General features: G+C 40.3%; 1 protein-coding gene across 3 annotated transcripts; it reads left to right on the top strand.

The window, feature by feature from the left end:
* On the top strand, positions 1–26026 carry HMGN3 (high mobility group nucleosomal binding domain 3). 3 transcript variants are annotated; one of them, XM_076333124.1, is made up of 8 exons: positions 665–733; positions 14749–14799; positions 21012–21041; positions 21675–21722; positions 24070–24183; positions 24300–24485; positions 24697–25428; positions 25866–26026. In XM_076333124.1, the coding sequence occupies exons 1-6, from the start codon at positions 686–688 to the stop codon at positions 24429–24431; spliced, it is 423 nt and encodes a 140-aa protein (XP_076189239.1). In that variant the 5' UTR covers positions 665–685; the 3' UTR covers positions 24432–24485; positions 24697–25428; positions 25866–26026. The 3 variants fall into 3 exon arrangements, with proteins under 3 accessions (XP_076189240.1, XP_076189239.1, XP_076189238.1); XM_076333125.1 differs by lacking the exon at positions 665–733 and adding an exon at positions 1–162 and having other exon boundaries at positions 24697–26026; XM_076333123.1 differs by having other exon boundaries at positions 24697–26026.
* Positions 26027–26355: the final 329 nt, after the last annotated feature.

Raw genomic sequence — 26355 nt, 5'->3', positions numbered from 1 at the left:
AGCGGCGCGGCGGGCACCGGGCGCGGGCAGAGCTGCGGGCACCAGCGACGCCGGTGTCGCCGCCGCCGCCGCCACCACCGGGCGGATCTGCGCTTCTGCCGGAGCTTCTTTCGTCGCTTTACTTTCGCGGCCCGGAGCAGGGACATTATGCCGAAGAGAAAGGTAAGGCGCCCCGGGCGTGCGGCGGGTGCTGCCTCCCCCGGGCAGGGGTGGGGGGCCGAGCGGCGGCCGGTGGGTGAAACGCGCGTTAGGGGCCGGGGGCGCCTGCTGCTCTCCCGCCGCCGTTCCGTTCCGGAGCCCGCGGATTGCTCCCGAGCCCGGGTATTTTGCTGCCTGTTGCAAGCCCCCTCCACCCCTCCCCGCCGCGCCGCCGCCGCCCCCTGTTTACTTTCCCGTTGCCGCGCGGGGCGGTGTCGCCCCCGTCCCCGGGGGGTGAAGTCGCTATCACAACTCCGGCCCCCCCCCTCCCTCCGCCGCCGGGGAGAAGCGCTGCAGCAGCTGCGGCTTCGCCCCTGGCCCCCGGCGGGAGGAGTTCCCTGCTTGCAAACTCCGGCGCCGCCGCCGCGGGGGGGGAGCGGCGGCGAGGGGGCAGCCTCCACCCGGGGGTGCCGGATCCCGCCGCCGCCACCTCCCGCCGTGCTCGGGTGATGGCTCCGAGGTAAAAGGAGGAGGGGAGAGGCAAGCCATGTTTAAAACAAACTACACCCTTCTCCTCGCCTCCCGCGGCAGACCCGTATGTACCAACTCCGGCGCCCATCCGGGCAGGGCCCCCGGGGGCGGGGGGCGGCCGCCGGGGAGGGGAGGCGCCTCCTGAGGCAGCGCGCGCGGCCCCCGCCGCCCCCCGCCAGGCCGGGGAAGCCGTGGCGGGGGCGGGGGGCCACGGCCGGCCCCCGCCGCCGTCCGTTTTTAGCTCTCCGGGCACCTCGGGGCGGCCAGCCTCCTCGGGAGGGAGCCGCCGGCGGGGGCCGGTTGCGAGACCGCCTCCCCGGAGGGAGAGAAACTTGGGCGGCCTTTCAGCGGCCGGGCTCGCCGTCGTGGGTTTTTTTCCTATCCTTCTCTTTCCTGCTTGAACCCGGAGCCTTCGCTGCGCGGCGTCCTGGCCGCGGGGAGCGCTTGCGGTGCTGGCAGAAGGCAGGCTGAGTGTGGAGGGGGGCAGCGGGCCCCCTCCCCTACAGGGTGCGGGGCGGAGGAGGCGCCCGCCGGGCCCCCGGGGGTGGGCGACCGAGGGAGGCCCCGCTGGATGGAGGTCCTCATCGAGAACTTACTGCCTGCCTTCTGCCGGCGCTGATTGAGTGTAACGAGGGACTCGACGCTAATACGCGCTACGACAAAAAATAATAGCTGCAGTCCTTTAATTTTAGCTAGCTCAACCAAGGCAAAGCAATTTGTGTTTTTGGGGATTTCCCAAATATCACCTGTGACCTCCTAATACACCATATCTGGGCTGGGGCTCAGGTCTGCTTTAATAAAGTTACAGGCTGATGATGACTTCCAGTGTGTTCAGCTCTTGTCCTTTCCTTATTCCTTATGGGAGGTATCAAAATGTCAAATTGTCAAGTATGCTACTGAATTATATAATTCATAGTTAAGAACCTGATTCCAGTTCTGAAAACGGACACAACCGTGGGGTTGATTGCCTTTACTGGGATAACTGGGCTTAAAGTTAGTGAACGTTGGGCAGTTTTTCCTCTTGCTCTTCTGTCATTGCACCCTCGCGAAGGCCTCGCGTGCTTCTGCTCTTTTAGTGCCGTTGCTTGTCATCAGGAAAAAGTTGAAAATTAGCCTGTGCCCATAGGACTCTCCGCAACTTTGGAAACCTTGCAAACTCCCTACCGTGTTTCCTTTGCCCTTCTGTGTTCTTACGCTATGGATAGTGTTTCAGGCTGTCCTTCCTAAGATGGGGTTGAGTTAAAGTCACTCATGTAGATTTTTATGGTCTGTTGTGAAACGTTTATTAAGAGAAACTATCTTCGAGTAGTAAGTCCACGAGAACATGTCTTCTTTCTAGAAGATTATAAAAAAGTAATAAAAACATTGCATATGGGATCAGAGCAATGGAGATGAATTTTGATGGCGTAGTAAATTTTAATTTACTTAGCATTGTACAGGTAAACGTTTACATTTTAAGGTTATATATGAAGTATGGTTTTGGGGAAGCACTGGTTCCGGGAAAAGTGTATGATTAATGGCTTTGCTTTTTGAGGAAAGTGGAATTGCCATAAGTATTGTACAATAGTCAATTTTATTCCAGAATAACATCCATAGAGTGAGAAGTTAGTGATACAGCAGTAGCTGAATAATTACACCAGTGCGCTTCCACATGGAGACAAAACCATCACGTGCAGCTAATAGTCAATTCTTCTATTAAAATTTCTAATTTATAAAAAGGCTGCTAACACTGAAAGTTTTATAAGGAAATAAACATCAAAAGTTAAAATGAGAAATTTTCACAGTTACGTGGGGGTAAGTAAATAAATAATATTGCAGAAAGGGCATGAATCCACCTGTACCTGGTTTTGTGTATGCCTTTGTTATCTAAACTGGCTGGTCCTTTTTGTTTGCTTTTCTTTTCATCTCTGATTTTTTTCATCTATGTAAACTGAAGTCAGTTGCTGAGTCTCTGGCCTTATGTTTATTATGAATATTATGAACAAAAAAAGAGTAGGCTGTCTCCCCTTCACTAGAGGGCTGCGGCCTAAGGTATTGTGGTATTGTTAGTCGTTGGTTGAGGGTCACGGGGAAAAGGAAGAACTTACTGTGTGTTGAGATGGTGTTAAATACTGCGCTAAAACAAAAAGAGTTTGAACTCTGGACTCCTTCTGTCAGATTTCTGCACCCTTTGTCTGTTGTAATAACGTGTTGTGGTGTGAACATGGCCTTTCACAAGAAGAACGGCATGCCAGTGTGGGATAAACCAGAATGCTTGTTGTGGTATTGGTAGCAACGAATGCCTTGAAATGGATTGGGATGTTTTGTTTTGTCGCTTGTCTTGCTGGAATTAGCTCTTGGGTCATATTGGAAAACTCCTTGACCTTGAACAGCCTCAGTAAAAATGTCTCAATGTTAGCCATAAAAGGATGAAGAACCATTCTGTACCTGATGACAAAGAGAATTATGGTATGGTAACGTACACCCATGTGCATAAGCATACATACGTCAGCTTTAATGTGATCGTCGTGAAGATGAACAGTACTTGCACCTTTATGTAGAATGTGCACCATCTCTGAGGGATATTAATAGGTCAAGTGGTGACCTGCCCAGTATAGAATGGGGAGCCTGTCAGTTGGGGTTGCGCTCCAAAATGACCCAACTCGATCTTTCATCTGACTCTATGCAACGTGACCTGCACCTCACATGTTGTTTTGAAAACACTTGCAGTTGAATCAGATGTGAGGACTAGATGCAACTTTTTCTTAAGTCTTTTTTTTTTATTATTATTTAATATAACATCTTTGAATATCGCTGCTGTTTCAGAGCAAATAAAAAAAATATTGTGGTCTAGTTAGCCACTTCAGTAGACTATTTGCCGCTGCCTTGTAGTCAGGAACGTTAGTTTCTGCAGTACAGTCGATACTGTGAAAATGTAATAGAGAACATCTGTGGCAGGTTCCTGTTCTATTATGCAAACTCACTTTCTTTAAAGTCAGAGAGACTAGTTGGTTATATTTACTACAGAAAAACAAACTCTCTGAATATTTTGCTTGGAATGCTGCTTCTTTAGTGGAAGTTAGAAAGTGCCATATTCCAGGGTTGTCCTATTGTAGTGCATTTAGTTACATGATCACATGATAGTTTTTTGTGGGACTCTTGCTGTACTAGTTGTTTTGCCAACCAGGTATCTAATCAATGTATTTTCTAATCCTTGGGGTTAAATGCACGTTATTACATGTACTAACTTAGAGATGTTAAATTCTACTTACGCTTTTTTGTCTGGACCTACACTTAATTTTCTTTGTGAAATCCTTCTGCGTGTTTGAGTTTGCATTTCTGAAGTGTCACGAATATTCAAAGAGAAATGTTGTTCTTCATCCACTGATAGGGAAATGGGGCACAGAAGTAAATGCTCGAGTTGTTGGAATGGTCCCTTCATCTTGGATTCTCAGGTTAAGATGTCTGTCCTGATTTTTTTTTTTATTCCCCCTAATAAACACCTTCTGCACTCTGAGTGGTGCATTTGTTGTTGTTACATCTCCAAATTTGTCATCTTGCTTTGTGGTGTGAAACTGAGGAACTTGCAATAGTAACTGGTTCTCTAAAATTTTGTTGGAGCAACTTGTATGTGATCAAGCACCAATTAACTAATGAAGCTGAGAGTCCTGCAGATGACAGCTGTTTGCTGTGGCTCTGAATGATCCCACTGTCGCTGTTAGGTCTGTGGAATGAGGTGTATATCTTGTGCAAGAGTAGCAGGTGAGTTTGTGTTCATAATGCAGCAGTATGAAGCACACTCAAGTGCTGTCCAGCTCCACTTTATGTCCCTTTCCATGTTCTGATACTTCAGCTGTGTATCAGTCCATGTCATTTCAACATACCAGCATCAATGTAACGTAGTGTTTTTTCTGCTAAGGTTATCTTCATTTTGAAGCTACTTGGCAGGAAAGAAGCTGCAGCGATGTGGGGACTCGCACCTTGCCAACAACTTGTTTCATCACTGGGGTTGGAAGCTCTTGCTCTGTAGCAGAGGCATTCTTCAGTTTATCCTAGAACAAAACTAACAGGGCACACTGTTAGCAGTGGGACATAGAAATGGGGGAGGTTCTGTATTTTATTTCACACTCTGGAGTTGATTATAGATTAGAAGGGAAAAGGGGTCAGTACCAGATCCAGATGTCTTGGCTGCTGCCCTCTCCCCACTCCCATTCTGTCCCACTTCTCTCTCCAGACTTTGCTTGAACTCCCCCTGCGTTTCATGCTGACTGCTTCCTCCTTTCTCCCTGTGCTACGTGAGGACTAAGAGCAGAAGTCAGGCCTCTGCAAAGGTAGTTTCTCTTTCTGCTTTTCCTGTTAGATCAATCCTACACCATTCAGTAACTACTGGAAAACAGGCTAGGCAACAGCAGAAGACAACCACCTTTGCATCTGTGTCACTGAGGTACCCCTGACTTCGACAAACTCCTACCTAACATGCCAGCAGAGTCCTCAGGTGGGCTTCTACCTTCGGCATCCTTTGCAGGGACAGGTAAAACGATTGCTATGCAGAGATGTGCTTAACATTCAGCCAAGGCAAACAGAATAGAGGTGCCAGAGCATCTTAAAAGACTGCCGGAGTCTTCTAATACAAGGGAAAAGGATGTTTTGTCGCTTACCAATTTTAGAAATTGTACCGTTTGTACTAAATTTGTAACTATTGAGAATTTTAAACCTTGATGTATTTAAAGCAATTGAAAACTGCTTAGTTGGCCTACTCCAAGTATCTGTTGACCAGACTGACTCAAAGGATCTACATCTTTCATAGAAAAATTAAGCAGAAAAGGTGGCATTTTTATCTGCATATGGTACACTTAGATACAATACAGTGTAGCAGTGTTGAGTGGCACTGAAGAAAAAACATGCTTGAGTAATGCTGCTATGCCATGTTGCAATAAATTATGTTTACAGAGCTATAAAATACGTGCAAGAAAAATTTGTCCACGTTTTATATTAAAGATACACTTTAAAATAGCTTAGAGCTAATTATATAATTTTAGCTAAGACTGTTTTTTAGAGTTACGGAGATTAAAAGCTCATTGACCAAGGATTTATAGATTAAAATGTTTCTGATCATTTTATACAACTCTGTAAAAATCTGACCCATTTGTCAGCAATTGATAACAATGTATATAAATTTTCTTCTTAGATCACACTGAAATACAATTGGACTTAATGAATGGGCAACCTAAAAATTCTTAGGTTTTCACTGAATTGTCAATTAAAAATCATTCCTAATGCTCCTTGGGCGCATTAAAGCATGATATCTGATGAGGTGTACCCAGTAGTACAATCTACTTTGTAAGTCATCACCTCTGAGTTCAAAACTAACCAGGTGCAGGTAATCTTTATAGACAGAAGTTCAACACTCCAACGGGGGTGATAATATTTTGTATTCTAGAGTATCAGTATTGTTAAGTTTAAAAAAATGAAGTCCTGTGTGTAAATGGAATGTAGCAGGTATATGCTATTTAGTTTAAGGCTGCTTTTCTTCTGTCTTACCTGAAAAAAATTCACTTTCTCTGCTGTTTTATACCCAGGCAGTAGCTGTGTATAGGCCTGGTATGTTCCAAGGTATATCCTTGTTGTTTCAGAGAAATTGTATGAAGTTGAATTTTTCTTGACATGATTGTAATATTGCCTTTTTTGTAGAGTGTAAGTAAACCAGATCCAGAGATTTCTCTTGGAAATTAGCACTTCATAGGATCATAATGGCCACCATCTATATTCGGGGCTTTAACTGCACTAAGCTAGCACAGTGATTTGTCCCGTGGTCCAGTAGTCAAAAAGGTGTTTTCAGGTGCTGGACTTACATTTCAGGCCACGATCCTCTTAATGCTTGTCTACTTAACAGGTTTGAATGTGCTTTAGAATTTTTTTTTATCCTGGATCATTTTACTGATCCAGTTTAGAGATGCTGCATAGTGGCACAATGAATGTGTGGTAACCTGTTAGAAGGGAGTAGGGCTGGGAATGAGCAACTGGCTGCATGAAGAAGTAAGATGCTCTTATACCAATTTTATTGTCAGCAAAATTGGCAGTGTGGGACTTTACAGTTTGGACTTTTGTGGTGTACCTTGGCACAAAGAGTTAAGCTGGTTTATTGGCAGGAATGATTAGGTGGGAAAGGGCAGAACTCTTCTTAGCAGCAGCCAGGCATTAATCAGATGGCAGCCTTAGCCAGCTTTTCTTTGATTGTCCCTAACTTAGAGTGCATAGAGGAGTATTCCTTAATTCATTAGAATAATCAGAACAACTCAGTGGTCAAATTGTGTCCTTGCACCATGGGGCAAGGGGGGCAGGCATTGGGCTTGTTTTTTGTTTGTTGGTCGTCCTGTCCCCCCGTCCCCTGGTGTCTTTGGAAATTACCAATTTTCAATTAATTACTCCTGTAATTTGGAGATACAGCTCCTGTCTTCCTGTAGTAAAGAGTGGGTGTACTTGGTAACAGTGAAAGCTGCAAATATAAAATGCAATGTTCCCTAAGAATGTTGGGATCTGTCTGCGCAAAAAAATTGCATATGTTCCCATCAACACTGGCTTTGTTGGGACTGTTGGTTATGTTTGCTTTTCCTACCTAGCTTTCTCTGTTGTCCTAATGCTACCTGAGTTAGTAGTAGCAGACAGTGCTTCCATAGTTGGAAATCAAGTGTCTAACGACATTTTTACCTCTACAGTATTTTGTTCCTCTCAAGCAGAGTTGAGGAGAGGTGTCGGTGCTCTATTCGTAGTAGGAAAACATCCTTTATCTCTGCTGCATCCTTTCTTCCTTATCCCACCTGCACCCTCTTGGAGACATTTTACTTTTTTTCTTCTCTTGAAACTGCATTTAGGTTGTCTATGAAGCTCTCCATTCTGGCTGATGTAGTAGAGCAATACTCCTGTTACATCCCGGTAATAATTCCAGCTGGGGTTAAGAGGTCGTCGTATCTAAGGCATTGTACCAGTTGTGCCTTTGGTACCTACCTCTTACTTGTGGACCTGCTATCATCATCTTGGAGGTTTGATGTTCTGTGGCACCAGTTAGTTGTAAAAACAACAAAAAAGGTTCTTTTCTAGATTATTGTGGTTTTATCACAATTATGTCCTCTGGGAGGGGAGGATTATACACTTTTTTTCAGTCATTCAGAGTACTTTTCTGTCAGAGGTGGCTATTTTCAGGAATCAGAATTTTCAGGTTGTTAGTGAAAGTAGTTGTCTAATCTCTATCTTTAAGTAGATAATTTTTTTTCATATATTTTTTCAGAAGTACTTTGTGCTAGTTTTGCTTTGCAGATCTGATCAGTTCTATTTAGATACAGATTTCAGAACCTAATCTTCAAGGTTTTAAAAACTCTGGCTCTGTATGTAGACTTGCATGAGTCGATCAGCTTCATCTCACTTGCAGAACTGGCATCAGCTTTGAAAGGTCAGAGAAATAATATTATTAGGGATTGGATTTCATCCATCATATTCTTTGAATCTGCCTTTTTATTTTACAGTGGCAGTAAAATGGTTAAGCAAATACTGACACAAGAATTTACTTACTATCTAGCTGAATTATCACGTTTGGTGTTCAGGGGAAACTGAACAATTTCAAATGCACTGTGCTCACTGCTCCCATGGCTGATCTGTATTTTTCAAAATGCAGCTCATTACTTCACTGTCTGAAAAAGGAACTGTCTGTCTAATTTTAAATTACAATGCTGTTTTTCTTTTTTTTAAATCTGAGCCTCTAGAAACTGCTCTTACTTCTTCATTCTGCTATAGGTAGAAGATGTCATATTCAAAAAACTGACTACAGGGAAGACAAACTTGGAAGGAAAAATAAAAGCCAAACCAGTTGTGAGACTTCTAAAATGTCCCATCGAATTTAAATGTGTTTTAAATTATATTGGTCAATCTTTGACCTCTTTTCAGTGGGAATAGCAAAACCTCAATCTACAATGAAGGAATTTCCTCTTTTGGAAAAGCATTTATTCTGGCTGGTTTTGCATATCTAGAAATACCCCAGGCCTAACTTGGTTTCTGTCTCTTCTGTCTTGTCTGGAAGAGCATAAGGCTTACAGACGTTACCTGTTAAGAATTAAGGAATTTAATAAAATGCATTTTCTGAACCTACTGATTTTGTTTATAACCAGGCTGTTTGTATTCTTATTTTCTCATATATTCTATGAAAATGCAATGCATGTTAACCAGTCACTCTGTTTGGCTTGAATCTCTAAGCAAGAATGGAGACTTTGATCAGGAAATGTTTTCCCTGATTTTTTTCCCCTAATTGCTTATTAATACCAGGGGATATTAATGGTGGTCTTTGTATTTAAACTTTTAAATACTGTTTGTCTTTTCAGAACTTATGATCTTGACATTCTTCCCCAAAGAATTAGAAAATTAAATATTCTGCTCTTAATAGATGTAAGATGGAGGGATTTAAATTCTAAAAATGACATTGTATAATATTTCATTGTAATACTTCTAAACAGAAAAGATTATAATATTATATACTTAATAAATATTTAAACAGTTTTTTTTGTTGTTGGGGTTTTTTTAGTGAAGAATATATGTACATGTATGTATGGTATATTTAAAAAAAAAAAAAAACCACCCTTGGATTTTTTGGCAGAGAGCAAGACAGATACCATTTTGGATAAGTATTTAAAAAATCCAGCCAGTAACCAGATTTATGCTGTACTTCACTCATGGTTCTGGTAGAATTACTTGTTCTTTAAATTAGTGGCATGCATTTCCCCCCCCGCCCTTTCAGGATCAGGCTCTTGGTAGAAAAAAGAAATGAAGGGGTGTAGTAGGAAGAATACCTGATCTCTTAAAGCATTTATTAGGGAGAATTAATTTTACTTGCAAAGTTAATTCACATTGGCTTGGCAGTGAGCACTGTTTTATCTGCTGAAAACATCTAAGAACTAGCTATAAACAAAGGTTAATGGCAAGATGCTGGAGGAGCTAAATGAGGAAACAATGGTTAGAAGGGTGTTGCAGGAGTTGGTTGGTGTTAAATTAGTCAACACGTAGTCTTCACTAATCTAAAACAAATAAACAGCATTTTAATTACATTTATGAACTGGCACAAAAATTCAGAGCTGCTCTGAAGACAGTTAATTAGAAGATCTAGCATGTATGGGGAAACAATTCATTGCATTCGATTTAGTCTAATGCAGAATTCTACTCACAGGGAAATGAGGGGAGGAAAAATTTTAGGAAAATAGTGCAGTAAACCCTGAAAAAGGCTTAGGGCTCAGTACGTCTTCTTTTCTTGCACTGTGGTTTTGTTGCAAGCTTTTATCATATTTTGGTTGGTGAAAAAAGTTGTTGGAGGAATGACCAAAGCATTACATCATGGAAATTGCAGCTAGAACAGCGAGCCAGGAAAGTATCTACAGGCAAATCCCATTGCAGGCAGCATATTGAGATGTGGCTGAACAAAACAGCTTGCAAAGAAGGGAGGAAACGCTATAGAGAGTACTCAAGTGTTAGGACAGTGAAGGCTTTCCGCCTTTAACTTCTTAACGTGGTAGTTTGAATTAAATTGGCATCTGCTTTTTCGTTTTTTTTCACATGGGTATGAAAGGACTCATTTCTGTCCCATCAGAGCCAAGGTGTTGAGTTTCGGCTAGTAATAAGATCCTTCAGAGAATGAATGATCTGTTTCATTTTATAAGCAACCTTCTGTACTGACTGTTACTTCTCACATACTTGTATTCTCATTCTTCGTGCTTTTTAATGTACTCCTTTATAATAGTACAATCTATTCATTTAAGTACAAACAAAATATTTATCCTGAAGCTGGTCGCTGCAAGTTCAAACATGTACCTTTGGATCTCTCAAATAGACATCAATAACTTCACTACTTTGTAACTGTATTGTCATTACATCCTGCTTATATTGCAGGGTTTTGATTAGAAAAATTGAAGCTTTTTGTTTCTTTTGTGGTGCATCTCTACCAAGTAACCCAGCCTTAAGAACAATTAAAAAAGGAAATTTGCCTGTATGTTCTATTAAATGTTTCCTTAAAACAGTTATCTAGTTTTCTGGTTTCAGCTTAACAGTTCTGTAATGGTGGTGTCATTGAAGATACCGCAGTATTGTCCTGGTGCATGGAAACACCGGTTCTTATGTATACTTCACAGGTGGTAAAGTGCAAGAACTGTGTATACAAACAACCTCAATTTTAATATTTTGATTTTTTTAATGTTCTCTATCATCTATTAATATTCCTTTGTTTTTTCCAATCCTCTCAAAATTATTTTCTAGGTTGTCCTTAAAAAGGGGCGGGGAAAAAGCAAATAAATAAAAAAGCAGATTGCTGATAGACACAGGGAATCTTCCATGCAGCCTTCCAGGTTAATCTTGTGATATAAAAGTTATGCAGCTGTGACAGATTACAAAGCTTAGCTACAGCTTAATTTACAATCTTATTGCCAATATGTAGTGCTAATTGAGGTATGACACAATGTGTGGTCATCTGAACCTAAAACTTGCTATTAGTTTAAATGTCAAAAGCATATTTAGAGTTAGCCAGTCAGCTTCTTTCCTTCTGTGTACCTCTGTGATTGGGAAAAAAAAAATCACTATCACTTGTGTCCTTACTTGCTTTTTTGTTTTATCTGTCTTGTCTCTTGTAGGCATCCATACAGTATCAGGCACAGCAGGCCTATAGGGACTACTTTTTAGTATAATACAGGCATATGATGGAGTACAGCTGAAGAATTACTGAGGTTGGAGTACTGCCCTTGTCAAGTAATTCAGCGCGTGCATTCGTCTTTGATTCTGCTGCACAAAACTTGCGGTGTGGACAGTCCCACTGCTGACTAGTTTACGATGTAAGACACAATATCCAGGGTACATTTGAATGTGACTGGGGTGTCATGTGAAATATGGTGATCCATAGCATTACGTCATGTGGAAAAATGTGCCAAGGGGATGGGTTACTTAGTATGTTTGGTTGCTTTGAAGCCAGAGTTCCTTCAGTAGTTTGTCACCAGGACAAAAGATGGGGGAAGGGTTCCTGTGGAAGAGTTAGGGACAAGGACTTTAAGGTTTTGGTGGTATCTACATAAAAGTCCTGTGACTTCCAGATGCTAGTGCAGACAGTCACTGCGTGTGGCATGCCAAGTTCTTTGGGAACTATGCTTGGCTCAAGTCCATTCCTGTACAAATCTCTCTGGTCCCTAGGGAGAGGAGACAGTACTGCAAAAACTAGCATGAAGATCCACATCAGCTGGGACTCACTGGGATGTCTAAGCAGGACTCACAGATGGGAAAATAGGTTTCTGTTCCTCTTTTAACAAATATACTGTAGCCATATCTGACATACGTATTTTTTTTGGTGTGTCTGTCAGCTTAAAAGGGTCCCAGGCAGCTTGCAACTGCCCCATGCCACTTCATTCTTGTCTGTTTTCCTGGCTCAATTGTTTGTGCAGCTGTGCAGTAAAATGATTCTGCTGGAGCAGGGAAGACTATATATTTATAATTTGTACATATATTTATAATATTTGTAAATTTGTTTAAGCAGCATGCTATTTTTCAGCTGGATCAATTACCTTATTCATGACATGGCCTCCCACACAGCTCTGCCAGCATACTGGGGAGCCAAGGCCCTGGAGGACGAGTGAAGCCTCCAAACGCCTGGACTTGTAGTGATTGCAGAGAGGAGGGAGCAGGTCTGAAATGGAAATGAGAGCGTGTCAGAACCCCTTGCTGCTTATTCACACCTCTGAGATTATTACTGCGCATGGAGAAAGTTATATGGCCTTCAGAATTGCTGTTGGATTTTCTAACTTGAGAGGGAATGCTGGGCTAATTAGCTAACCTAATTGAAGTATGTTGTGTAATATATCATAGTGGTATACAGTGGTTGTGGTTGCGTTAAGAGTATTTTAATATTTTTTCCTCCCTGTGGTTAGCTTCATGAACAGTTTTTAAAAATCTGTTGTCAAGCAATAATACTGGCATCTAAAATCAGGCTGCCTTGTCTGTCAGAAATGTAGGAGACTTGTCTTTCATTAGTGCTAAAGAGAATGGGGTAAATATCTGTGTGTTAACTGCAGTATTTCAGGGTGAGAGTTTGCTCTTGGGCAATTACTGCAAGGCTGTTGGCATGTGGCAGTGCCATCTTGTGATGATTTAGCCCTGTTGCAAAGCTCTGTCGTTCCTAAAAGTGAAGCAGGGTAAAACAGCCCGATTGTGGAGTGTCAGTCAGCTTCATTTAGTTTATGGTGAGTTTTTTAGCCTGGCTTCCGATGGAAATGAATCATGCCGTCTTTCTGACCCTACCCCTGTAAATCTTGAGCCTCTTGGCCACTATGAGGGAAAGACTATAAAATCTGGGAGAACTTCCATGTAAATAGGTGCCCAGAACAGGAAGGATGCTATTTGAGGTCCCTCCCGGGGAAAGGGTGGGGTGCAAGTTTGTTAGACTTGAGAAAATTCATATAGGAGAAACAGATGTTAGGAATTCATGGACTACAGAAAAGCTATACCCAGAGCTTGTACCGTATCGTGAGCTGAAGAGGGAAGTTGTAGGAAACAAGACTTTGTTACTGACAGTGATCACGGAACTACTTGTTTTTGTATTCCTTATGGCTTTTGATGCTCCCAGCATCCCACCATCAAGCTGTAGCAACTCTTTAGTAACCAAACCGAAAGGCTTTTAGGAATGCAAACCTGAAACAATCCTGCAGGTGGCTGGTGAGGCTGCAGTAGCGTAGGGAGCAGTCAGGCTCCATTTTGGATGCCTGACTCTGTTGCTATTCTGAGTTGCTCTACGCTGCGCAGTGCTGCTTAACTTCCTGCTGTTTGCTAGCTACTTAGATGATCAGTCCTCGGCTTTTTTTAAACCAGCTGCTTTTGTGGCGTGCTTGCTTTCTGTCAGGAGAGCGCACAGTAACAAAGCCACGTTTTATTCTCTGGTGGGGGGTGTCTTTCTGTAAGTATGTTAGAGCCCAATAACAGGAGAAGGTGGTGGTCAACTGCTGCAAACTAGCCAGTCTTTTTCTCTGCTTTAAACCATAACTGTATTACTCCGAGACACTCCGTGTCAAAATCTGGGGGGAGGTTTGGGTTAGGATTGAAATGGAAAGGCAAAGGAAAAGGTAACTAGCCTGCTCCTTTACTGATTGAAAAACAAAACAGCAACCAAATTGCCTTCTCTGCCTGTTAAATGCCTTTTTGAAACACATGCCATTCTTGTAGTTCTCCTCTAACTGCTGCTGCTGCTGTTGTTGTTCCATGAATTGCTTGCTCCTAGGTGGAAAACCAGTCACTTGCAAAATGTGAAGTAATGTGTCTTGAGTTGTAAACAAAAGACAGAAGCTTGATTTTTTATTTATTTATTTATTTATTTATTTTTAAATCCCCCCACCCCTCTGTGGTTTAACTAACGTTTCTCTAGTACCTCTGGAAGAGGAGCATTAGAATGGTCAGGCTGATACTTTGTTCTTGTAAAGAAACATGTTTGTCCCTAGTTTTCGTGTCAACGTCTTGGTGTTTTACTGATTTTTACTGTTCTGATGGAGGAGATGAGATGAGGGAAAGATACTGTTAAAGCTTCCAGCTGAGCGAGCCTGAGGCACAAAAGGAGTAAATGAGGTAAAGAAATCACTCATTTCAGTAATGCTGTGTTTTCTTGGTTCATCTTATCACATCTCGTTACTAGTTAAGTTCATGTTTGGGAAGAAACGTGTTAAATTTCTCAGGGATTTCAAAAGCCCTAGTAGAGCAAACCTCAGATTTCCAGTTCATACTGTTGTGCTACCAACTGCTGATTAGATGGAGCTCCCACTGGAGCCTATGGATGCTTTAGTTAATTGGCTAGAGGGACCACTGAGGGATGCTGTGTGATATGATATGTATGTACCTGGTCATGATCAGTCCTTGTGTTCTTGCTTGGAAAATCTAGAATGGCTTTGGTACAATGCTGCTTGTAAATACTAATATAAATTTGCCAGGCTTCTTTAAGTTGCTGCAATGTATAGAAAGAAGAATCTTCACTGTAATCTTTGTTTTGCTGTTGCCTGGATGCTTTTAACTCTGTAATAAAAACACTGACTTAATATTTTCTTTCAGTCCCCAGAGGGTGCTGAAGGCAAGGATGCAGCAAAAGTAACTAAACAAGAGGCAAGTACATATATATATTTCTTTTTTTAAATTTATTTTGGCATGTAATTATTTAACTGGAGATCTGCAGTCTTGCATATCGGAAGACTACGCATTGCTCTGGCACTTCTAGTGAGGTGTTTTCAGTGGGAATAATGACAGTAAACCACATTTGTGGCTTATCTGGCGTAATTTGGTTTTGGTGCACTGAGGATTCATACAACTTACTAGTACGCAAAAAAAAATTCAGAAACACTTAGGGCTTTGATAGACAAGCTCTGGTGGATCTTGTGGCAACAGTGCCTGGAACTGTTGCTCTGTCTCTAGCGGGTTGGCAGAAGAGGGTTAATGCACACACCTCAGCCAGTCTACTTAAAAACTATTCTTAGCTTAAGTGACTGATGGAAGGTTGTCTTGAATTAAGATGCCAGGTTCTAAACTGGAGCAGCTGACACATTTGTGTGTTTTCTTTGTCTGAATTTGTTTTAAGGGCACAGTAACTTCTGTTAGTGAATGCAAGGAGACAGCTGGTGATACCTTGACCTCTACAGTAAAGTTTGCTAGTTTGTCTGTCACAGCCCTTAATATGAATTTAAAAAACAGGTAGAGAATTACAAGGATTCATTTTCTTAGTTGTCATCTTTTGTGGCAGACAAAGTTAAATCAGGACCTTGAAAAGAATGGGTGAATATTCAAATGAATTAACAATTAATTGCTCTTCTTTTAAATCTTTGAGCATATTTGAACAGGAAAAATAGTCTAATGAAGTTGTACACTTTCTGCATTGAGGAGTTGGTTGTTGCTCAGTCTGGTAGTAAAAGATGGTACAGTGGAAATGTCAAAATATTTCAAACAATAGTAAAGTTTACAATAAGCTGAAAAAAACAGGTAGAGTAAAAAGGAGGTCTGAGAGGAATAGATTTTGATACCTCAGTATTTTTCTATGGAATTTCCTAGAAGACAAATTGTTTTGTTTTTTTCATAAAGTATGAAAAGGCTGACTAAATCATAGTAAAAATATCATTTCCTTTGAATGAATGTTCTTCTCTGTCCAAGTTTAGATAGTATTTCTTCAAGAGCCAGAAAAGTAAAAGTTCCTTCCCCTAAAAATTTGAGACCTGATTGCTAGAATAAAGAAGAAAGACCAGAAAGTTCAGAGAAATACATAGGCTCTCTGGAGAGAGCCCGCTGACTCTGAAATATGAGAGCTGTTAGAGTAGTCTTCAGTCAAGGTGAGATAATAGTGGCTGTTGATGCTACAGAAAAAAAAAGAAAAGAAAAAAAAAAAACCAAACAAATTAAGATACTCTCAGTAGATACACCTGTAGCTCTCAGTGTGTGAATGAAGAAGATGGTTGTAGGATTAAATTAGAAACTGTGGGAGCTCTTGGAATAGGCAGAACTTAATGTAGGAAGGCTGGCTTCAGTCTGAACTAAAACAGACCTATGTGGATGGCACTGAGGAGATCTTCTGAACTATTTTAAACTAAACATCTGAGGGAAGACTGGCAAGTTCTTGAGAGCACATAGGGCGAAGTCAGAGCTCCCTATCAGGTGGAGAACGGGGACGAGCACAGAAGCCATAAAAGTTTGCATCTGCAAAGGTAAAGAGCAGTCTTAAGAAATAAGGCCCTGTTTAATTCATGCTAATGAAAACAGGCAGTCAAGCCAAAACACAAAAGCTGCAAATCTAAATCTGGGCAACTTGGACTATCTGGCTTTAAATGAGGACATTGATACAATGGGCAACTCAGAAACTTGTTGGGAAACTGTGACACCAAGGTAAAAATTATACAGGGTTGAGAGCCAAGTTGCATTAGTGGTCAAATGGCTTTCTATTACGTCTTTAATATTTCTCTAGAATAATTGTATCAATAAGTACAGCAGACTCCTTTATGGATTGCCAAGCCATGTGTAAATGGGAAGTATATAGTGTAGAAATTGTGCCAGTTATCATCTGACCACAATTAAAAAAGTGGCAATGGGATGTTAAGGGAGATCAGAGAGGCTCTGAGGATTGAAATAGTGTTGATGGAGATTTCAGTTACCTTTCAGAGATTTGGTAAAAGGCATGGGATGGCATTACAAAGACAAAAAAGTTAAAACTGTAAATGCTTGCTTCCTGGAGGAACAAATCAAAGGACCAATAAAAGGATAATCAGCTCTTTATTTGGCCCTCAGTAGTATGTAGGAGCTAGTTAAAAAGACAGTTGTCAGAGAACTGTTCTGTAATTGTGACCATAATATATTCAGATTCATCATTCTTGCAGGAATTTAAGTGCAAATAAATTCCACTATGGTAATGTTTGATAACTCCACTCATTTATTAAAAATGAGAGCCTATTAAAAGGGGCAGCTAAAAAGTTTAATGGTTTCAGGTGGTAGAGAGACTTTGTGGTACACCATGCTAGAGGCTTGCAGAAATGCATATTATTTTTCAAAAGCCCCCACTCCTCCCCCAAAAAAACCCCGCAGAATACCTTAATAGCAAAGTAAGGGAGATTTATTATTCTTGAAAGGTGTTTTTTGTATTGATGGAAAATAATAAGGAAAGGAGCAAACCCTCCAGCATGACAAATGTGAAACTGAAAAACAGTAATGAAACTCCTGCTATGGAGAATTCTTACGGAGGTTCTCACAGTGGAGCCTGTTCTCACAGGTGTAGTGTCTGGAGGACATTCTTTAATGGAGTGCGAGCGAGAACTAGACAGTATTCACCAGCAATTGCCAAACTGTTAAGTGCAGTATGTAATTTACTGCTTGCATTGGCCTCAGTACCAGAGTAACTGAAGGTGATGAAATGCCCCAGGACTTTAGATAAGGAATTCTGGAAAATAAAGTCTAACTTGCAAAAGTAGTTTAAAAAAAAAAAAGTATATGTGGACAAATGTATAATGGGAGAGTCGACACGGATTTTGCAGAGAGAAGTCATGCTTCAGGCAGTTGAGTTCTTTGTAGAAGTCAACGGGTATTAAGGATGATAGCGTGCCAATTGACATAGTTTACCTGCACGTAAAGAACACTTTCTGATAAGGCTCCCCAGGCAGGTTCTTAAAAAAACTAAGCTAGAATGGATTAAAGGGACGATCTTCCTAAGAACTGGTAACAGATAAAAGATATGAGAAGAGAGTAGGGAAGAAGTAGTTAATTTTCATAATGGAGGAGAATTATCAGTGGAGTATTGGAAGGATTGATAAGGGGAGACCTTATCACCACATTCCAGTATTTAAAGGGTGGCTACAAAGAACATGGAGACTCCCTTTTTACAAGGAGTCACATGGAAAAGATGAGGGATAATGGGTACAAGTTAATCCCGGGGACATTCCGATCGGACACAAGAGGAAAACTTTTCACAATGAGAACAATCAGCCATTGGAATAATCTCCCCAGGGAAGTGGTGGATTCCCCAACATCGGATGCTTTTAAGATTCGGCTGGACGGGGTGCTGGGCCATCTTGTCTAGACCGTGCTTTTGCCAAGAAAGGTTGGACCAGATGATCCTTGAGGTCCCTTCCAACCTGGTATTCCATGATCCTATGACTTGTGTTTGGGCTTGTGCTGCTGAATATGTTCATTAATGATCTAGGAGAAGAGGTACTGGAGAAATGACAAAGTTTGCTAAGTTTACAAAAAATTATCAGGGTAGTGAGAAGTGAGAGAGACTGAGAAGGCTGTTATGTCACTGATAACTAGGTGATAAAATATCAATAGAAATTCAGTATGGAGAAATGCAAATTAATACATGAGGGGAGGGGAAGACAGTGATGGTCAGCAAATCAGCTGTTAATCAGGGGAGAGATTGTGAAATCACAGTGAATAGTTACTAGAAAACGTCAGTTCTTCTAAACAAAAGGTAACTAGAATATAGGAAAAAAAATACTAGAGGACAGAGTGCGAAACATCAGTGTATCACAAGATTAATTTGTTGTGCTCCCAGATGTGGGACTACCAAATGAAGTTCTCCTGACTCTTCTTTAAAAAGGCCACGATAGAATGAAAAGGATACCAAGTATAGTGGAACAAACAGAGGATGCAGAGCAGCTTTAAACAAACAAACAAAAAAACTCCCCAGATTTTCTAGGATTCTTGACTTTGTTATGTAACAGAGGCGTGATAAAATCATAAGTAACACAGAGAAAGGCAGTTAGGGAATTATTACTCATATAACCCAAAAACAAGAGGAGTCTAGTGGCAAGAAGTTTAAAGGAAAAACAACAGAGGAGGAAGGTTTTGCTTTTACTTTTCCACACAGTGCGTAATTGTATTATGGAACTCATTGCCATAGGATGTTATGGAAACTGAAAGTGTAAACGGGTTCACTAGCTTATTAGACAAATTTATGGAGAAAATGACCCTTGGGGACTATTAAACACATGATGTGGATGTAATATCCAGGTTGGAAAGTTCGCAACTGTAGATTGCCAGAAGCTGGCACAGTAGGAAAGTGCAAAGTGTTGTTCTGTGTCTGCTCCATTTCATAGACTCGTTCCGTAGGTGTCAAATAGACTCTTGGGCGAGCTGCTAGTTCCTGGCTTAGTACAGCTGTTTGGAGGGGGACAGGGGTTCCAAAAGCACATTAAAATGTGACCTTTGCTGACTTGACTGCAGTTCCCTCCTTATAATCAGATAACACAAAATACATACAAACTCTGAATGAGAATTAAAATTACTTACCTGTCAGGAATTTTTAAAGAACTGAGGGTTTATGCTGACTTTCTTCTGGCGATACAAGCCTTCTATGAAACCAATCATGGAACAGGAACAGTTGGGGAATATGGGAGAGAATTATAATCTATCTAAAACAACGTACTATCCTTTAAAAAGTAGATGCTAACATAACATTCCAGTGCCCAAATGCTGAGGGATCATCAGTTAAGAAAACAGATTTGTAAAAGAAGATGCCTTGAACTAGGAGTTCTTTGATTACCTGACAAAGTGAAATGTTTTATTTAACCTGTTGTAAAATAGTGCTAAGCTGCTTAACAAGCAGTCGATATTCTAAATTGCCAAGAAAAGAGCGGTTTACTTTTGTTTGTTAATGATGCATAAATATTTGATAGCTGAAAATATCTTTAGGTGTTTTTTGACAAGACTTCTATTTTGCTGGACACAGATCTGAACCATTCACTACCGCTTTCCACTAAGAATACCTAAATGGCTCCAATGAATACAAATTACTGCATTCTTCAGGTATTAACAGCAGCTTTTTCCTGTTGCAAGATATGTGGAGCCATGTTTTTTCAGATCAACTTAAGTGCTTAATATGTAATTAAGAAGATATTTTTGATTCGCTTTTTAAGCTGTGTTACATTGGATATTTGTTGCAGTTGAGTTGTCCCTTTATTTGGCTACAAGTGTGATTCCACTTTTATGACATAGACCAAACTTTAACTCTGTTTGATAACCATCCTGTGTAACTGGATCATGGGTTCATCTGTTTTAATGAATACAAAAATATTGTGAACAAACTAATGAGCTTACAACTATCTAAGACTTAACCCATCTTCAGTAATAAATTTATGACAAAGAACAGAGTGAAATAATTTAATAAGGAAGGTGTGTTGAAGTGATAAAGGTGGAGGAAAGCAGAATATCTGACTTTCTTCTTTCCTTTTGAGAATTGTGTTTAAATAGAAGAAATAATTTCTCCCTCTCATCCTGCAGCTGTCTTTGTGCACCTGGGCTCTCGGAGTGAGTGTGTGGGGAACTGAGGAAGTAGAAGGACTTAGTTTCATGTTTTGAAATTTTAGCACTCTGATATCCTCTAGGGAAGGATGTTAGCTTTATTCTGCTGTTAATCACGTGGTATTTTTACCCACTATTACAAGTAGCATCTGCTAGATTATAGAAACATCATTCTAAGTATTTATGAGAAAGGTTCAGTGTCCTGTGCACGGGTAGACAAGCTTGCTGTATTTGTGAACCTTTCATAGAGCATCAAGGGACTTGGAAGTACTTGTAAAATAAGGGGGGCGGGAAGTATTTAACCATATGGAGATTTAGATGTTATAATTCCTGAACAATTTTTATTGCTAATTTTCACATCACTTTGTCCCTTTAAAATTTTGATCGTCCATGATGAGGAAGATGTGAATTGTGTTCGGCTCTAGAGACGTATTTTGGTAGGGGCACATTTTATGCTGTCACCATGAAATGACTGATACTATGTTGCTTTGGATACTGTTTGCTGTAAGCCTATAAAAATGTTTTCTCCTTTTTTTCTTTTTCTGTAGCCCACAAGACGATCAGCAAGATTGTCAGCTGTAAGTATGTATAACACCTCTTGGTATATACTTTTCTAGGCACATATGGTTTCTCAGACCAAACAGGTTTGTTATGTTTTGCTTGATTCAATTTTTATTCTTGCTGAGGGATATTTAAGCACTCTAGAGCTAAAGTTATCTGTGTTTTCTTGGTTTCAGGTTTCAGGTTGTTCTGACAAAAGATGTATTTCCCCACCTCAGTGCAACACTGTCTGTTATGTGCAGTATTGACTTCGCACCGTTTTGCAGGCTGATGTTAGTTGTGGAAATGCAACTACTTCTCTGGGAAGGAGAAAGAGCTGTCCTTCAAGGACTTCATTTGATGCCACTACTAGTATTTGGTTTTAGTTCCTCTTCTCTGTTAGAACGTATCTGACTTTTTTTTTTTAATAGTTACTACTAATCTCCACGTTTTACTCTTAGAATGACCCCCAAATTGCTTTGACTCCTAGATGAGTGAGATAATGAAAATGGGTGTGTACAGTGGTGAGGTGCATTTGTGCATTAAGGTTTTTCAGTCTTTTTCTAGCTGCATACTAACGAGCAGGAAGTAAGGGGAGGTGTGGGGTGGAGGTGGCTGGCTGGCTTCTGGTAGTATGTCTAACGCACCCTGCAACTAAAAATGTTTTATAGAAACCTGCTCCACCAAAACCTGAGCCCAAACCAAGGAAAACCACGAAGGTAAATACTCTTCTTTTTAGTTGCTATCGTTGTAGCCAATAGTAAGCAAGTATACTCCTTCTTTGCATTACAAACAGTTCAGTTCACTGCGTTTTTGTGAGGCATCAGCTCCCCTGCCGCCCCCCCCCCCCCGAAAATAAACAAATTAGATCATTCTTTTTTTTCTGTTCCACCCCTTCCTGGCCTCATTACTGGCCCAGACAAAATGTCTTGCCTGTTTGATATGCAGACCATGTTAGTTCGTAGTGAATTCCTAGTTTAAGAAGAATCTTTACCTTTCCTGCACCTTTTCCTGAAATGTACAGGGTTGGTTGAGTAAGCTCTACCCGAGACCTAGCAATTTCTACAATAGGATTTGAGATTACTGTGTGCCATCCTGTTTCCTTGTCTAGAGGAGCAGTACTTCATTTCATAGTGAGAAACTCTTACCTGTTCTTGAAGCCTGGCCGTTGCTGAGAATGCATAATTATAATTAAAGGTGAAATTAAATATATTTTAAATTGAATGGTTTGGGTTTTCTAGGCCTGTTACAGTCAAATTAAAATCTTATTGGTGTCTGAAATACCTTTTCAGGATTTCTGCATGTAAAACATGTACTTCAGAAACTGTAGATTTATTTGTGCCCAAGGGGAATGTTAAATAAGAGCAATTGCTTTATTAGAAAAAAACATACTGCTGGAAACTGAGTCTAGCACTCCTCACACTTACATTTTTTCAAGTCCTTTTATTGGTATCTCAGTTGGGCAAGTATCGGGATACAAAGTCCGTGTGCGAAAGTAAAACTATGGCTTTGAACACTTCATGATTTGTCAAATGAAATTGCCAATAAAGTCTTGCTGAGTCCATCCTGCTCCCTTCTTAAAAAGAGTATTAATAAAGAAGGGAATATGGTAGGTTCTGTAACTTCCCGTACATGTTGTGAAACGAGCTCGGTGTTAGGGAGTCAGTCTAAGCTGCATGAGAGACATTTGAAGCTCGTTTCAGATGACTCAAATCCTTTATGACATTATTCTAAGTAATTTTTTAATACAGTAATCTGCTTTTTTCCAAAGTCTTAACTGGATCACATTTTAAGGAGTATATTAATCTTGGTCTGCTAAACAGAAAACAGCAAGTGTGTACTCTGAACCTGCTAGTAAACAACTGAAGATGGTACAGATTTGAGATAATTTTTAGTGTTAAAAGCTTGCAAATTATGGATTTACCAAGTCAAGTCCTTAGCTTGTTCTTCAGTAGGTGAAGAGTGAGGACTATACTCACACCACCAATGAGCTTTTCAGTTAAGCACCACAGCTGCTGTGTAACATTGAAGCTGAAGGGTGAAAGGAGTAATTCAGGCTGCCCTGGAACTAGGATTACTGACACTCCCTCCTCACCACCCCGCTCCTGTATGGGGATCGCTGGGGAAAGGTGGTTAATGAAGGGAGACTGACCTTAATATCCCTGTTCACAGCTACCAGTGCCATTTTGCATGGGGAATCTGGAGCAAATGATCACATGGAAGATCTCCACAGTGTTTATCAGAGCTACTTTAAATACTAATGTAAAATAGTCAATTAAATACCATTTAAATTTTTATCCCATTGCACTTAAAATCCTTAACCTATGTCTCTACTAGCCTTAGATCACAAATATAAACATGTACATAGAGCAAGGACTAAAAAAAAAAAGTAGACTTCAACATATGACTTGTTTGGTTAAGAGCAAATCTCCAAACAAAACTGTAGCTGTTAGAATAGTTCCTTTTGATAAATTCTCTGCTTTGTGTTGCTGCAGATGGCTTTTTATCAGTGTTTGCCTCCCTAGTGTGTTGGTTGGTTCTTTCATTGACATGGAATGAACATCACAGGTGTTATCAAACTAACAAAAGGACAGCCAACAAAAATGCTTATTTTTTTAAATCTAATTTAATATTTCATGTTAATCGAAAGTGTAGTGCTGTTACACAAACTGTGTGGTTTGTGCTTGGCTGAATAAGCTTTCAATATATAATAATTGATACACTCCAATAATAATCAGATTTGTTCATACAGATACCTCATATACACCTCTGTATATACAGCTCAGCTCTACCAAAATAGTTTGAGGGGGTTTTGTATCCCTGTAAATTAGTAGAAACAACAAAGAAGCAGACATCAGCATTTTCTAGAAATTTTGAGAGTTTCTATGTAACTTTTGTGGATATTCGTTTTCCAGGTAGTCTTTAGCTGGTTTTCTGTTTCAGTCCGGCATGTGCAGCTGGCCAAGATTTGCTTTTTAGTTTATATGCTTTTTAGTTTTTTGATAAAGATGTAGGGTGCTGGCTACTCATACAATGTCTATGCCCATGTTTTTAATCTTCTGTCAGAAGGAACCTGGAACAAAGGCCAACAAAGGTGCTAAAGGGAAGAAGGATGAAAAGCAAGAAGCTGCAAAGGAAGGTACTACACCATCTGAAAATGGTGAAAATAAAGCTGAAGAGGTACTTTCCACACATACCTCCTGCTGATTGAATCAGTGTTTTTTAATTATTCAGCCTTTCAGACATTGATAGCATGTTCATAATGTTTCTTTTTATTGCCCATAATGTTATTGCAGATTCGCATCTCTCGCTCAACTGTTAGTGTTTCAACATCCAGAGGTGCCCCACCCAGCACACTGTCAGTAAAAGGGCAGATTGAAACAGTGAAAGTTAAGGGTACGGTAGAGCATTCAGCATGTGTGCAGTGAATAGAAACAGATAGTAGTGTGGTGCTTTTCAGTGTGAACAATGGAAGCTGACAGGTAAGGCTTGCATTGCTTTTGAAAAGCTGGGACCAATAATTTAAGAAGAGTGTGTGAATGTACCTGTTTTGTTTGTGTAAATGTACTATGGACATAGGTTTGGAACTGAGCTGTTGCAAATAAGAAATCGAAGGAGTAAGGGTAGTTGGGGTATTTAGGTATGTAATGGCAATTTACTATAGTAATTAATTTCTTTTTTTCTTCTCCACAGGCTCAGAAAACTGAATCTGTAGGTGACAAGAATGAATGAAATATCATGAGAATTTTGGGTTGATTTTATGTACCTCTTGGACAACTTTTAAAAGATATTTTTATCAAGTATTTTGTAAATGCTAATTTTTTTAGGACTATGATAGTTGACATATTAAACTGTATATGAACACTTCCCTTCTCATAACAGTGCTTTTAGAAATTCCCATTGTTGCCAAGTAATATAAATATCAACTTAATATTGCAAGGTATGTGTAAAATTGGATCAGCATTCCATACACTTGCTTTAAGAAATTGTCTTGTGCATATGGTGATGTTTTTACTGTGCGTATTTGAATTTTTCATGCAGTTTTTCTAGAGCAATAATCAGTGGTGCTTTTGTACTTAGGGTTTATGTGATTTTAATGAAACATGGATAGATGTGGCCACCTGCTGACTATTTTGGGTTCTTTTAATGGATTAAAATAAAAGGTCTCCTTGCCTGCAAAACTACAGCCTCCTAATGTTTTCTCTAAATCTGAGGAATGCCTTACTCATATTTTCAACTGTTACAAGGAAGACTAAATGATTTAGCAACAATTGTTTTGCATGCAGTCTGTTTCCTTTTTTGCTGATGTCTGATTAAAAAAATACCCACACAGGAGTAGCAGGCTGGGATTTTCAGTGGCCCACAGCTTAAGGGACTTATAGGTACATTCTTCATAGATACATTCTTCAGATGTACTGTCACAGGGTGAGTAGAGTTGCCATACTCTATCAGGATATTGTGTCTGTAATGAGCTATCAGTAGAGGATGACTTGCTTGATTGATAGAGACATACAGTAACTTAAAAGTAGCTTTGTTTCTCCCCCACTCTCTTTTCATTAACTTGCATCGTACTCCGTGGAAACCTTTTGTTCTATCTGCAGCCTCCAATTTCATATAAATAGTAATTGCTATTCTGCTTCAGCTGAGGACAGTTGTTAATACATTGAAATCGCTGTTAAACAGCGCTATATATTTGGTACCTGTAGAAATGGAACAATGACAGTTATTTTTGAGGTGATTGTGGTGATGTGGTGGATTAGCTAATGGTTTTTTGTGGGGTTTTTTTTTTTTAGTGTTCATGTTTCAACTCTGCAGCTCATTCCAAGCGCCTTTTATAATTTTTCTCCTTCTCTTTTCTCTAGGGGCCCTGGTTTTTCTATTGTTACTTCTGGGATGGGAGGGGTGAGAGAAAAGATGTTCCCTGTTCTTCAGTAGCATTGATTTGTATTGCTCGAGTGGTGGCCATTATGTCTGAGGATACCTTTTGCTTGTTTAAGTCAATAAATAAACAACTGTTGCCTGACCTAGCATTCTATTTATTCTTTGGGAAGAAATATCCAGTTGCCTTTTTTAATTGAAACAGAAAATAAGCCAAGCCTCTCTATACTTAAAAATTGAAGATTGATTACCAAAACCCCGTATGCTAACTACAGTAGTAGTTAAGACCTGCGTTGAGATAAATGCCACTGCTGCTCTAGTGGTAGGCTTGCTACTGCCAAATAAGAGGAGGCTGTTCTCTGCATCATGAACTTAGTTTTGGAAGAAAATTTAAACTAAGTCTCTGCTTTTGGTGACGGAAGGCAGAGAGAGGGCTGTAACGAAACTTGCAGCCTGATGAGAAGGAAAGTCCAC

This window comes from Aptenodytes patagonicus, chromosome 3 (assembly GCF_965638725.1).
Source record: "Aptenodytes patagonicus chromosome 3, bAptPat1.pri.cur, whole genome shotgun sequence".
NCBI lineage: Eukaryota > Metazoa > Chordata > Aves > Sphenisciformes > Spheniscidae > Aptenodytes > Aptenodytes patagonicus.
The sequence above is the reverse complement of the archived record's forward strand: the minus strand, read 5'-3'. Positions and strand labels throughout refer to the sequence as shown.